General features: G+C 45.3%; 2 protein-coding genes across 2 annotated transcripts; both read right to left on the bottom strand.

Moving 5' to 3' along the window:
• Nucleotides 1–269: 269 nt before the first annotated feature.
• LOC142768517 (uncharacterized) lies at nucleotides 270–3713 on the bottom strand. The gene is made up of 3 exons (XM_075870513.1): nucleotides 3599–3713; nucleotides 1151–1773; nucleotides 270–449 (listed from the first exon to the last, which is right to left on the bottom strand). Exons 1-2 carry the CDS (start codon nucleotides 3608–3610, stop codon nucleotides 1192–1194), a joined length of 594 nt encoding a protein of 197 aa, XP_075726628.1. The 5' UTR covers nucleotides 3611–3713; the 3' UTR covers nucleotides 270–449; nucleotides 1151–1191.
• A 5653-nt stretch (nucleotides 3714–9366) lies between these two features.
• Nucleotides 9367–12818, bottom strand: LOC142769048 (uncharacterized). Its single transcript, XM_075871871.1, has 3 exons — nucleotides 12727–12818; nucleotides 10292–10899; nucleotides 9367–9557 (listed from the first exon to the last, which is right to left on the bottom strand). The coding sequence occupies exons 1-2, from the start codon at nucleotides 12736–12738 to the stop codon at nucleotides 10333–10335; spliced, it is 579 nt and encodes a 192-aa protein (XP_075727986.1). The 5' UTR covers nucleotides 12739–12818; the 3' UTR covers nucleotides 9367–9557; nucleotides 10292–10332.
• Between the last annotated feature and the right edge of the window lie 727 nt (nucleotides 12819–13545).

The following is a 13545-nucleotide window of genomic DNA, read 5'->3' as shown; positions in this document are numbered from 1 at the left end:
ACTGTATCTTGAGTTTCAAATTGCTTTTATACGGTTTTACAATCTATCAGACATCGCCTTCTTATGCCTCAGCCAGAACTAAATACGTCTAACATGTGTGCCACATTGTCTCGCTCCTATGTCTTGTCTCCCTACTTTTAATGGATAACATTGCTAATGATAAGGTGCAGGATTATGGGTCGATGTTTGGAATTGGACGGGATGACGTTGAAAGTAGTACGCGATAAGAAAATTCAACAGACATAAAGTGAGGGTCAGTTAGACGGTACTTAGAGTAAATCACAGTTTTATTCGGTGGGAAACGAGTTCCCGGTCAGCGTACATTGTCAACCTGTTTCAGGAGTGATTCATGGAATCCTTCTCTTGGTCGAATGAGGTGAAAGAGCAGGTGGAATGGAAGCTCTCGAGTTGAGCAGGACGCTGCAGACTTCAGGTGGCTTCACTACATCCTAGAAAGTGGTAAGAATAGTTACTGTCACCATAAAGCGAATTGAAGTTACCCTTTCTGACTACCACTATACGCTATAATAAACCAACAGTGTGACAAAGGTAAAGTAAAGAATTCATGTATGCCGCAAAGGCTGACTATATAAATATATGGAGGATCCAAGTAAGTGGGCCTTATCAATGTCACAATGATTACCATGACAGAATATAGACAGCAGTGAGAAATCCTACGTTCATGCGAAAAATTGCATTTTAGGCGATGAGTGTCGCATCTAGAATAACAAAAAAACTAACATATGACTTCAGCGTACAGGATCAATCTACAAAATTTACACTACTTATATGCTATCAAATTTATTTCCTGTGTGCATAGCGTATTATTTCAGTGTGGGAAACGAAGCGAGCGATCCCTTATATTTTCCTGCTGGGCCTTAATTGTGGCCCACTCATGTGAATTGTGTCAAGGTATAATTGTTGCTTATAGTATGAAAACGGAACTCCTTATAATATTGCGCATGGTTTTTGATTAAACACCAAGGGTGAAGGGACAAAGAAGCTAAAAATTTACTAGAGGGCCCATCGCTCCCCAACACCCACTCGCACTCTAGAGACCCAAACGTAGTTAGAACTAGATATTAGCGTTGGCACTACACTACTGCCTCCCTGTGCTTACACCTGTAGTGGACGTAGAAAGGATGCTTACCTGACTGAGTTTAAAACGCTAAAGAACACTGGTGACAGATTTCACTTGTGATGCTTGACGAGCAGTAGCTTGCCAACGACCCCACCAGCTCCAGCACCACCAGCACCGTATCCTCCGCCTCCGTAACCTCCACCGAGGCCTCCAGCTCCATAAGCGCCACCTCCGTAGCCTCCTCCGAGACCACCAGCTCCACCACCAATCAGTCCAGCACCTCCGATGCCAGCGCCTCCACCAATGCCGGCTCCGCCGGCACTTCCGAGACCAGAGTGTGCCACAATGGCTCCACCGCCATGCACTTGAGACACGTGGTGCACCGTGCGAACGAGGAACGCAGGCCCTGCCACCGATTTGCTTGCACCCGCACGGCCACCATTTAGCAGAACTACGCTGCTCCCAACACCCACGTTGCCACTGCCTCCTCCCAGACCTCCGGCACCAAGGCCTCCTCCTCCTCCGAGGCCACCGGCACCAAGCCCTCCACCGTATCCTCCGAGACTACCACCACCGTAGCCTCCAAGACCACCCCCGCCGTAGCCTCCACCGATACCACCTCCAGTGCTGCCTCCACCGAGGAATCCACTGAGGGCGCTGCCGAAAAGGGCGGTGAACAGGACGGTGTGCACCTGCAATCGAATGCGGTCAAGATGATTGGCGTTCGGGAATGAAAACGTGGCGTTCAGGAATAAAAACAAATTTCGATGTTTTACGTCCCAAAGCCACAATAGAATGATTACGAATGCCGTATCAGCAGCCTCCACAAATTTGAGCTCCTGAGATACTTTAAATAACCTGCACCGAAATTTAAGCCCACGGGTTCCTAGCAATTCCCCTAAATCAAAATTAGGCCGCCATGGCTGAGAGAAATTTGGCCCCGTGAAGTTTAAATTAGTGGTCGATAACGAAAACCTCTAAACAACAAGGTGGGTAGAAAATCATGAAACAGACACTCAAATTTGTTCTCAAAGTATGACCTTGCAACTGTTGTAGATTTTCTAACAGAAGATAAATATTGTAGGAACCTTGGATGTAATAACAAAAGAAATGAAATCAGAAAGACCAAAATAGAAATTAATGTTCGCTAATGTATGTCCCTCTTTCTGAAGTGCGTTTTCGATATTTCTGGCACGCTGGCTACCCTATTCTGAGGTTCTTGCTCATTAGTACCATAATGCATGGGTCACGTATCACGTTTGCCTAATTATGCCTGTACAGGTGACAGTTTTTTAGCTATCTCTGTTCAAATCAGACATTTGCACGACGGTGCTCTCTAGGGAGAGCTTCTTTGCACTAGTAATTTTCGCGGCGTGATTGTTTAAAAATTTAGATTAGTGTGATGAGATTTATTATTTGCATCGTACAAATAATAACCTGGGGTTCGGCGTCCGAACCACGATATGGTTGAGAGAGATGCCACAGTGAAGGGCTTTGGAAATTTTGTTCATGTAGTGTTCGTTTACGTGCATTGACATCGAACAGTACAGGGGCCTCCCCCATTTCGCATCTATTGAAATGGGACAACCACGGCCGGGAATCGAGCCCGCGACCTTTTGGTCGGCAGCAGAGCATTCCAGCCCCTGACCCACCAAGGTGAACTCAATTAGATCCTACTGCATGGACAACCATAGAAGTCCTGGTGATTTGTGTAATAATACGATCTACTAAATTAATTACAAAGAGATTCGGGTAATATTATTCTATGCTCGTCGTTGGTTTAGATGGCCAATAATAAAAATTTTGGGCGTTACCGATATCAAATCTTTTTTTCGATGTTGGCATAAAGATCACACTTCTTGCTGGGTTTACTCAGGATAGCACACAGCGTAGTTTGCCTTCGACTCTTCGCTGTAACACCGACTGCTGGGTTGGCATTACCGGAACACATGTCACTTCCATCCATTGTATGGAACGCAGTTGACAAGGAATGTGGCCCCGTGTCTCGAAGCAGTGAGTGACAGGCGATAATCTGCCCTGAATGGCTTTCCGCTTTTGCCAGAAACTGGGGACACAAATAGCGCAACCTAAACGAACGTATGTCTTTGCTACTAAACAACGGCTACTCCACAAATTTTTTAGGAAACACGGAGGTGCGACCACCTCATATAAAACTCAACAAGGAAGACTACGATGCCGCACAATATTGAGATCTTTGAGTATAAAATGAATACAGACAGCATCCAACCGTTACCAAGAAAAACGACCATGCCGGATTCCCATGATCTTCTGGAAACTATGATTCCTCTCGCTCATTTATGGTGACTTTCTGCCCGCTAAGAGGATATCACGAGTACGCTTCAATATGCCAAATACAACATAAAGTCTACGACTACTTATGTAGGTATCGGCTGTGCATGTTGTGGGAAAAGAATACAACAAATCGAGGTGCTCCGAACTCGGCACTATAACAAACCAACAATTCATCCACTAATCTCACATCCGATGGTCGCTTACCAGGCCGTTCATGGCTGCGTGATGTCGGTCTCACTCGAACACAAGGGCGGGAAAGGCCTCGGAAGGCTTTGGTATCTGCTCAGCGCCTGCCCAGCGTTTTTATACCCCAGACGAGAGATACACACGTGGCTTCTTTCTTGTTACGTCACAGGTAAAGCCAGGGGTGCGCCAATGCGTCGTTTCGTTCGAGCTCAGAGGAACCGCGTAGCTTCCGGTTGTGCACCTCTCCTTTCGGGATGGAGAGTAAGAGCAGCAACGAAGCTAACCACTCTGCGACCATCTCCTGCGAGTAGGCTTTCTCAGTCATCCCACCTGCGCCTTCTCCCTCACCGGAGAAGTGAAATGTGCCCAGAGACGCACCCTCTTTACCCTTATCTTCATCTAAAGCACTGGACGCTGCAATGAGGAAAGGAGAACGCAGTGTGGTGGCTAGCGGTAAATAAAAAAACAAAACAACCGGCGTGCATTGTAGAGTATCGGGGAAGCTGCAGATGCGCTTCGCCGCGTTACGAATCGCCACGGGAGCGGTCACTTTTGCTTTCTAAACTTTAGGAGCCCACATAAATTCTCTCGAGCCCATAGTGGTTTGTCAATTTTGTCTTGTTTCTTCGTAGTGCAATGTATTACGCTTGCCCACTTACAAGGCGCACGCCGCGTTGGGCTATACAAAACGAGGATATATTATAACGCAAGTCCTGATGGTGTTGGTGGCGTGAGTATTTGCATGATACAGAAAAGCCCACTAGTAGCGATGCACGCAACTTGGTGGAGGAGCAACGTGATTACCCCACCCCGTTCAATTACATCACAGTCGCGTGCATCGTTGGCTGGTCGCCACCATGTCGGATTGTTTGGTTATTTGGTTACGTTTGCTTAGAACAATTGAGGACACCAGTGCCACTAAGGAGGACCGTTATCGAGACATTGCCCTGCATGGAAGGGCTTGTAGAATGTGCGCAAAATGTCCACTCTTCTAAGCTGCTTAATTTCTGAAATTACGAATTCTAAGAGACAAAGCACGCGGATTAGAGAGCGTCATTGAATGAAGCAGAATACACTCCCTAAAAGAGCTTCATGTCACAGTATCGAGATATTCTTTTTCCTGGAATATTTTTAAATGCCTAGTTCTATAAGAGTTGCCATTGTTGGTTGTCTTGATGTAGACAGGCTGAGTTGCATGCGACGCCCTTAGGGATGAAATGTGACAACTTATGACTCGAGGCTTTCTCTTCGTAGATTTTTGAGCTCTGCAACATAGCCAGCTTCTTGGAAAAACTGGGACATAGTCTTCAATTCTGGTAAGCACAAAATTTGTGTAAAACTCCGTATCACTCCGTGTGGTAAGAAATGAGCGTGTGCCTAAATGTTCCACGTGAAATTTAACAATACGACATGAATCACAGTGATATTTCGTTAGTTTATTTATTGCATTCTCGAATTGCAGCACCTTGGTTCACACAAAATTTTCGAATGCATTCTTTCTACAACAAACACGAAATTTGAAAAAAAATGCCACCTTAGTCACCAAAATGGAGGAAGGTGCACATGAATTTTGTTTTGTTTTTACAACAAAAACAAAATTAAAAAGAGATATGCCTCATTAGTCACCGAAATGGAGGAAGGTGCACATGAATCATGCTCTGTGTATTTGGTATTCGTATTTCACTTTACCAAAACATTCATATTCATAACCGCTTCACGACACTTCCTAGTACTTTGTCATCACGTTAGCACATGGTCACCTTATCTAGGAACATTGGAACCTTTTTGTACGTGTTTTTGTAAACCTGCCAACCACGAGCAGAATTCTGCCTCCTATTACTTTTGGATCTTCAAGGGTAATTGCTGCCAATCAATGAGTGCAGCAATAATTATCGTAGTCAAGTATTTATCATAGTTAAGGCTTTGAGCTGTTTGATGTCTTCTACTAGACTAAGGTTCTTCAAGTGACCTACAATTTTAGTTAAAAAAATTACGTGTCGGACACATAAAAACATGAATGAGCAAATTTACATTCCATTTATAAACTTATGTTACAAGTGAGGTATCTTACTGACTTAAAACTTTCGTGTAAAACTGGCTGCTTACTTATATTTTTAATTTTAAAACAACGCTATTGCAAAGTTAAAGCCGTGATTATATGTGATGGTGCATGACGCTGATGTGAATTGTGTACGGAAATGCATGCAGTTTAGTGTAGAAGAACAAGAAGAGACGAGCGTTTTAGTGTTTTATTTATACCTATTGTTGTATTTAAAACGTTTTTTTTATAGGTGAATCTACAACAGTGTTATCGAAGTGCTTGTACCATAGCTGTTGTCTTTGTCTTTGAAGGCCGAATGACAGCCTCACGCCATTCTTGAATTCTTGATCCTTTGCCTCCTATCATGTGTGTTGTGATAAATCAAAGAATATCAAATCGAGTAATTATTTATTGATGAGATGTATAATCATACAGTTGTGTTTTGTCATCGTAGCTTGACTTCAGCATCATCGCGCTGATTTCACAACTGAAGCAAATGTTTACCTGCAGCTGAACGAATGGTAATTATATCTATGTCTATCATTCTGAGGTGTCAAGTTACCGCATTATTCAAGCGAAGTAGCATTGAGTATATTTATGGCCTACATAGCCATAAGGGTCTTTGGAAGCCTAAAATATGCTGGCCACTTCTCTCATGCCGTAATAGCGTAGGCCTCAAATGAGTGGCCTGACAAAGCGCTATGAAATAATGGTCTTCTGGACAAAAAGTAACCTTTATTTACCAGTGCCAGGAAGTTTACAACCATTTTGTTGATGAGATTGATCTTTTTAGCCACTGTTGCTTCGTCGTCTCCATAGGACACTCCCGAAGCCAAGCACCGACATAATGGCCTAGAAGAACACCGTTGCACAGTTACAAACATGAGGCATAGCGAGGACGCCAAAGGTTTGAAATGGCGGGAAACCTTTCAATGTGGAACATGTTTCAGAAGGAATTGTTTCCAAAAGAACACTTGCGTTCTTCATGAGATAGGCTTGAGGATTTTGGGTTGACTTCGGCCGATGAAAACGAGTCCGGTTCATGAAACATTGCTTCCACCAGTATTGCCGATTGTGCGTCCTAAATGTAAGCTTCTTTCCATAGCGCACTTTCTGTATAAATTATTTGTGATCACTTTGTCCTGTACCATCCTATGCGGATCTTTTGTGGTTACAATGCGCGACTGCTGAGCCGAATGTTGCAAGAAGGAATCGTCACCGTGGTGGCCTCATTGTGATGAAGTCAAAGCACAGCAGGCCCTTGTACTTAGATTTAGACATACGTAAAACAGCCACATATTCTTTATCTATCCAGCTGTTTATTCACAGTTATGCAACGATGACAACGGCAACATACATATTAGCAACAACGGACGCGGTAAGCTGATACGAAGTGCTGGTGGTCATTAGATCCGTAGCCCCGAAAACTGCTACATAAATCAACGTATGCGGAGGGCGCCCAACTACACTAGAAATTAACCCTACTTGACGGGTGCATCGTAGGTGTGCCTATGTAATGATTATCAAATTGAACAGCCATCACTACAGTGTCAGCTATAATGCTTCGAAAGTTTTTGCACCTTTTATTTACTGGTTGGCATTAAAGTCGCGACATCTGTCACATATAACCAAAGTAGGTCATTGAGCACAAAATAGTATGCAACCTTGGGGCAGAAAACCAGAACTTTACAGGAGGCTTTTGAAACAGGTGTCTTCGGCATTCCACTATCATCCACTCAGATGGCAGTGTTTGCCTCACGATAAATATTCTAAAGAAGAAAAGGGGCTGGTGGAGAGGAATATTTTGACCAGAAACTCTGCGTCTGGATGACATGATACTTAATTAGCACATAATGCATCGAAACGCAAGCGGCTGCACCGATACTGTTAGTGTGTGTACTTGAGTGCCGGCTCCACCCATCGACTGCATAGGCCTGTCCAGAACCCCGTAATAGAACAGTCGTTTTCAAACACGACGTGCACACTCGTGCTTGCTTCCTCAGTGGAGCACTCTCGCCCATTTATATTCAATCCGCTACACATTGCAGCCAATGATCACTGCTCAGAAGGCACTTCAATGACAGACAATAAGTTCGAATGGCTGCGCGAGTACTCCGACATTATAGTTTCTAAAAGTCGAGACCCGACTCTGCAAGCACGAAAGAAAGCGACCATGTGACAAAACATTAGAATACAAATGGCACCCAAAACAAGTGGTTCTGCGACGAGTGACTAGTGGAGCGGCTGACACAAAGCTCGGGGAACGAACGCAATATCGCACAGAGAGCCATACAGTCACTCGAAGGTCCCGAACTGCAGATGTTCCTGAACTGTAGAGTTCCTGAAAAGATAGATGAGAGCATCACCCAGTGCTGATGCTTTGCGTACGCCGGGCTTTACGTCATATGTGAGCCCTCCTCTTATTTTTAAGGTTTAACCCCCGTATTCACAAATGCTTCTTGACTCGACTTTCACCCTTCACTTGACGGAGTTGCGCACTGCACCGCTGCTCGGCTGAAAATGACGCTGCGCAACTCAAAAATAGCAGCAAATTATCACCGATATGCAGTGACTTTTCCTGCCTAGAGATGGCGCTCCCGTTGGCTTTGTCAAGTGAAGGTGCAGCGTTGAGTGATGGGGCTTTCTAGAATACGGGGGTAAGTGTCCATATACTGGCGTTTCTCTCCGCGAGACTTTGCGAAAAGTCGCGAGTGTTGCCAGTCGTGTTGAAAATATGCACGTGACATTCTTCGAGCTCACGATTACGTCACAGTGATGTCATGAAGTCACCTATTGCCAGAAATTGTGATATCATCACGGAAAAGTCGTCCTGTTACAAGGTGGCGTCATCAGTTGACATCTGCCAATGTTCACAAGTGAATGGCCTGGTTCGGTAAGCAATCTATTATCACGTGAGGTGCAGTGAGTTTCAGGAACACTGTATTCTACGAACTACGGGAAGGTTATTGAATTGTTGAAAGCTACTACGAACCCTACAGCTTGCTAAGAATGTCAAGTTAACGCTGCGGTTTATGTGCTTGCAGAAATTCTGATGGCCGATTTTATAACCTGATGAGTTACGAACAGGTCCACAGGCTTTCATCTTCAAATGATACAAAGACTGTAATATGCTTTTAGTTTCCCTTCTACCTCATATTTAAAGTGGCAGGGCGCGGGTTTGAATCCCGGCTGCGGCGGCTGCATTTCCGATGGAGGCAGAAATGTTGTAGGCCCGTGTGCTCAGATTTGGGTGCACATTAAAGAACCCCAGGTGGTCTAAATTTCCGGAGCCCTCCACTACGGCGTCTCTCATAATAATATAGTGGTTTTGGGACGTTAAACCCTACATATCAATCAATCAATCTATACTTAAAGTGTGTTAGGTGGAGTTGGTACGATTAGAGCAAGGTATAAGCAGTCAGAATTTTAAAACCAGATGTAAAACCCAAGACAGTGAAAATGAAATGTCGAATCATTTTCTTTTCACTGTGTCATGAGTTTTGTCTTCCGTTTTATACGGTTTTACAGTATATCAAACATCCCTGTCTGATGCCTTAGCCAGAACTATATACGGCTAATATGTGTGCCCTTTTCTCTCGCTACAATATCTTGTCTCCCTACTTTTAATGGATGACATTGCTCATGATAAGGTGCACGATCATCGGTTGTTGTTTGACATTTGATAGGCTGACGTTCCAAATTGCGCGCGATATGGAAATATAAACAGACACAGAGTGAGAGTCAGTTAGGTGGTACTTTGAGTAAATCACAGTTTTATTAGATGGGAAACGAGTTCCGGGTCAGCGTACATTGTCAACCTGTTTGCGGAGCGATTAGTAGAATCTTTCTCTTCGTCGATTGAGTTCAAAGAGCAGGTGCAGTGGAAGCTCTTGAGTTGAGTAGGACGCTGTAGTCTTCAGGTGCCTTCGCTTACACCTGGAAAGTAATGGGCATGGTCACTATCACCATAAAGCTGGAAAGTAATGGGTATGGTCACTCTCACCATAAAGTGAATTGAAGTCACCCTTCCGACAACCACAATTCGCGTTATTAAACCAACGGTGTCACAAAAGTAAAGTAGAGGAATCATCTATGAAGCAAAAGCTTACTATTTCAAATATATTGAGTTCGCAAGTGGGTTCGCCTTATCAACGGCACGATGATTACCGTGACAGTATGTAAAAAGCAGTGACCACTGCTACGTTCATGCAGAAAACTGCAATTCACTCGGGGAATATCACATACAGTATAAGAAAAAAAAACTGCCACATAACCTTAGCGTACTAACTTACTCTTCAAGATCTTCAGTACGTATATATTATCCAATTTATTTCCTAGCATTTTATTCCAACGTGGGACACTTAGCGAGCAATCCCTTATTATTTCCGGTTGGACCTTAAGTGCGGCGCACTCATGTAAACTGTGTGAAGCCATAACTGTTGCTTATAGTAACGAAACTGTACTCCTTATATGCCTGCGCATGGTTTTGAATTAGGCATGAAGGGTGAAGGGCCGAATAGGGTGAAAGTTTACTAGAGTGCCCCTCTCTCCGCAACACCCACTCACACCCTAACGACCCGAACGCAGTTAGAACTAGATATTAGCGGGGGCACTGCACTACTGCCTGCATGTGCTTACACCTATGGTTGACTTAGAATAAGAATGCTTACCTGGTTGTGTTTAAAACGTTAAAGAACACTGGTGACAGATTTCACTTGTGATGCTTGACGAGCAGTAGCTTGCCAACGACACCACCAGCTCCAGCACCACCAGCCCCGTATCCTCCGCTTCCGTAACCTCCACCGAGGCCTCCAGCTCCGTAGCCTCCTCCGAGACCACCAGCTCCACCACCAATCAGTCCGGCACCTCCGATGCTGGCGCCTCCACCAATGCCGGCTCCATCGACACCACCGAGACCAGAGTGCGCCACAATGGCTCCACCACCATGCACTTGAGACACGTGGTGCACCGTGCGAACGAGGAACGCCGGCCCTGCCACCGATTTGCTTGCACCCGCACGGCCGCCATTTAGCAGAACTACGCTGCTCCCAACACCCACGTTGCCACTGCCTCCTCCCAGACCTCCGGCACCAAGGCCTCCTGCTCCTCCGAGGCCACCGGCACCAAGCCCTCCACCGTAACCTCCGAGACTACCACCACCGTAGCCTCCAATACCCGCACCACCGTAGCCTCCACCAACACCACCTCCAGTGCCACTTCCACCGAGGAATCCACTGAGCGCGCTGCCGAAAAGGGCGGTGAACAGGATGGTGTGCACCTGCAATCGAATGCGGTCAAGATGATTGCAGCGTGGCGTTCGCGAATAAAAACAAAATTCTGTGTTTTACGTCTCAAAACCACGATAGGATGATTACGAAAGCCGTACCTAAAGGCTCCGAAGTTCAACAGCCTGAGGTAGTTTAATTAACGTGCACCTATATCTAAGCACATGGGTTCTAGCATTACCGCTCCATCATAATACGGTCGCCGTGGCAGACAGAGATTTGGTCCCGCGACGTTTGGGTTCGTGGTCGATCAAGAAATCTTCCAGACTACGAAGGCGGGTGGATAGTCATGAAACAGACACGCTAATTCGTTCTCAAAGTACGACCTTGAAAAGTCTTCAGATTTTCTAACCGAAGATAAGAAATGTGAGAACTGTGAATGTAATAACAAAGAAAAATGTGTCGGCTGCACGAAAATTACATTGCGTGCTCGCTAATGTAAGTCGCTCTTTCTGAACTACGTTTTCGATATTGCTGACGCGCTGTGTACCCCATTCCGTGGTTTCTGCTCATTTGTGTCATAATGCGTCGGGTACGTACCAAGTTTGCTTATTTATACAACAACAGATGACTGTAGCTTGGCTATATCTGTTCTAATGCGGCACTTTCGTAGGGGTGTTCATTAAGGAGAGATACTTTCTCAGCAGCCATTTTCGCAGCCTCAATATTTTGACAATTTAGGTTAGTGTGATGAGTCTTAATATTTAAATCGTAATAACATTAACCTGCGGTTTGGCGTCCGAACCACGATATGGTTGAGAGAGATGCCACAGAACAGGGCTTTGGAAATTTCGTCCATGTGGTGGTCGTTTATCTGCACTGACATTGAACAGCACACGAGAGTCCACATTGTCACCGACATCGAAATGGAACCGCCGCGGCTGGTGTCGATCCCATAACGTTTATGTCAGCAGCAAAGAACCCTATGCACTGATCAACCGAAGCGGGCTCAATTACATCGTGCTGAACGGATAATCATAGAAGTGCGGATTTAATGTAATGAACTGCTTAGTGATTTGAGTATAGCTATTCCATGCACGTTGTTTAAAATGAGTATCATTAAAACGATCTGGGTTTACTGATATCAAACCTTTTTTTTCAATGTTGGCAGAGAGATTATACTTGTTGCTGGGTTTATTCAGGATAGCACCCAACATAGTTCGTAGCCTGGTTCTTCAAATGAAAGAGGAAAAAGTTGCCTTCGACTCTTCGTAGAAACACCGACTGCTAGGGTGGCACGAGCGCGACTCATGTCACTTCCAGCCATTATAATGGCACACAGTTTACAACGATTGTTCTCCCGTGTTGCAAGGCAGGGAGCGACTGGCGATAATTTTCCTTGAATGGCTTTCCACTCTTGTCAGAGGATAGGTGCAGAGGTGGTACAAACTCAATGAACGCATCTCTTTGCTACTAGGCAACAGCTACACTACCAAGTTTCCTACGAAACACGCCGGTAAGACCGCCTCATGAAGAAATCAATAGGTACGACAACGATGCCGCTCAATATTGCGATCTTTGAGTGTAAATTGTAGACTGACAGCATCCAGCAGTTCCGAGGAAAAGTGGCCTTACCGGATTCGCACGATCTTCAAAAAAGTCTCATTTCTCTCACCCATTTATCATCACTTTCTGGCCACCAAGTGCATATCCTGAGTACGCATTCATATGCCGAATACTTCGTAAGGTCTATCAGAAGTTATGTATGTATCCACTGTGCACATCCTGGTAAAACAATTCAACGAAGTGAGGTGCTCCGAACTCAGCACTATAACAAACCACCATTTCCGCCACTAATTGAACATCCTATGGTTGCTTACCAGGCCGTTCATGGCTGCGTATTGTCGGTCTCACTCGAACACAAGGGCGGGAAAGGCCTCGGAAGGCTTTGGTATCTGCTCGGAGCCTGCCCAGCGTTTTTATACCCCAGACGAGAGATATACACGTGGCTTCTTTCCTCTTACGTCACAGGTGAGGCCAGGGGTGCGCCAATACGTCATTTCGTTCGAGCTCCGAGGAACCGCGTAGCTTCCGGTGGTACACCTCTCCTTCCGGGATGGAGGGTAAGAGCGGCAACGAAGCTAACAACTCGGCGACCATCTCCTGCGAGTATAGGCTTTCTCAGTCATTCTACCTGCGCCTTCTCGCTCATCGGAGCAGTGAAATGTGCCCAGAGACGCACCCTCTTTACCCTTATCTTCATCTAAAACACTGGACGCTGCAATGAGGAAAGAAGAACGCAGTGCAGTGGCCGGCGGTAAATATAAAACAAAAGAACCGGCATGCATTGTAGAGTATCGGAGAAGCTACAGATGCACTTCGCTGCGTTACGAATCGCCACTGGAGCGGTCACTTTTGCTTTATAAACTTTAGGAGCCCACATAAATTCTCTCGACCCCTAGTCGTTTGTCAATTTTGTTTTGTTTCTTCGTAGTGCAATGTATTACGCCTGCCCACTAACAAGGCGCACGCTGCGTTGGGCTATACAAAACGAGAATATATTATAACGCAAGCCCTGATAGTGTCGGTGGCGTGAGTAACTGCATCATGAAGAAAAGCCTACTGGTAGCGATGCACGCAACATGGTTGAGGAGCAACGTGATTCCCCCACCCCGTTCAATTACATCACAGTCGCGTGC

This window comes from Rhipicephalus microplus, chromosome 8 (genome assembly GCF_043290135.1).
Source record: "Rhipicephalus microplus isolate Deutch F79 chromosome 8, USDA_Rmic, whole genome shotgun sequence".
NCBI classification, from domain to species: Eukaryota; Metazoa; Arthropoda; class Arachnida; order Ixodida; family Ixodidae; genus Rhipicephalus; species Rhipicephalus microplus.
This window is presented reverse-complemented; position numbering and strand designations above follow the sequence as displayed.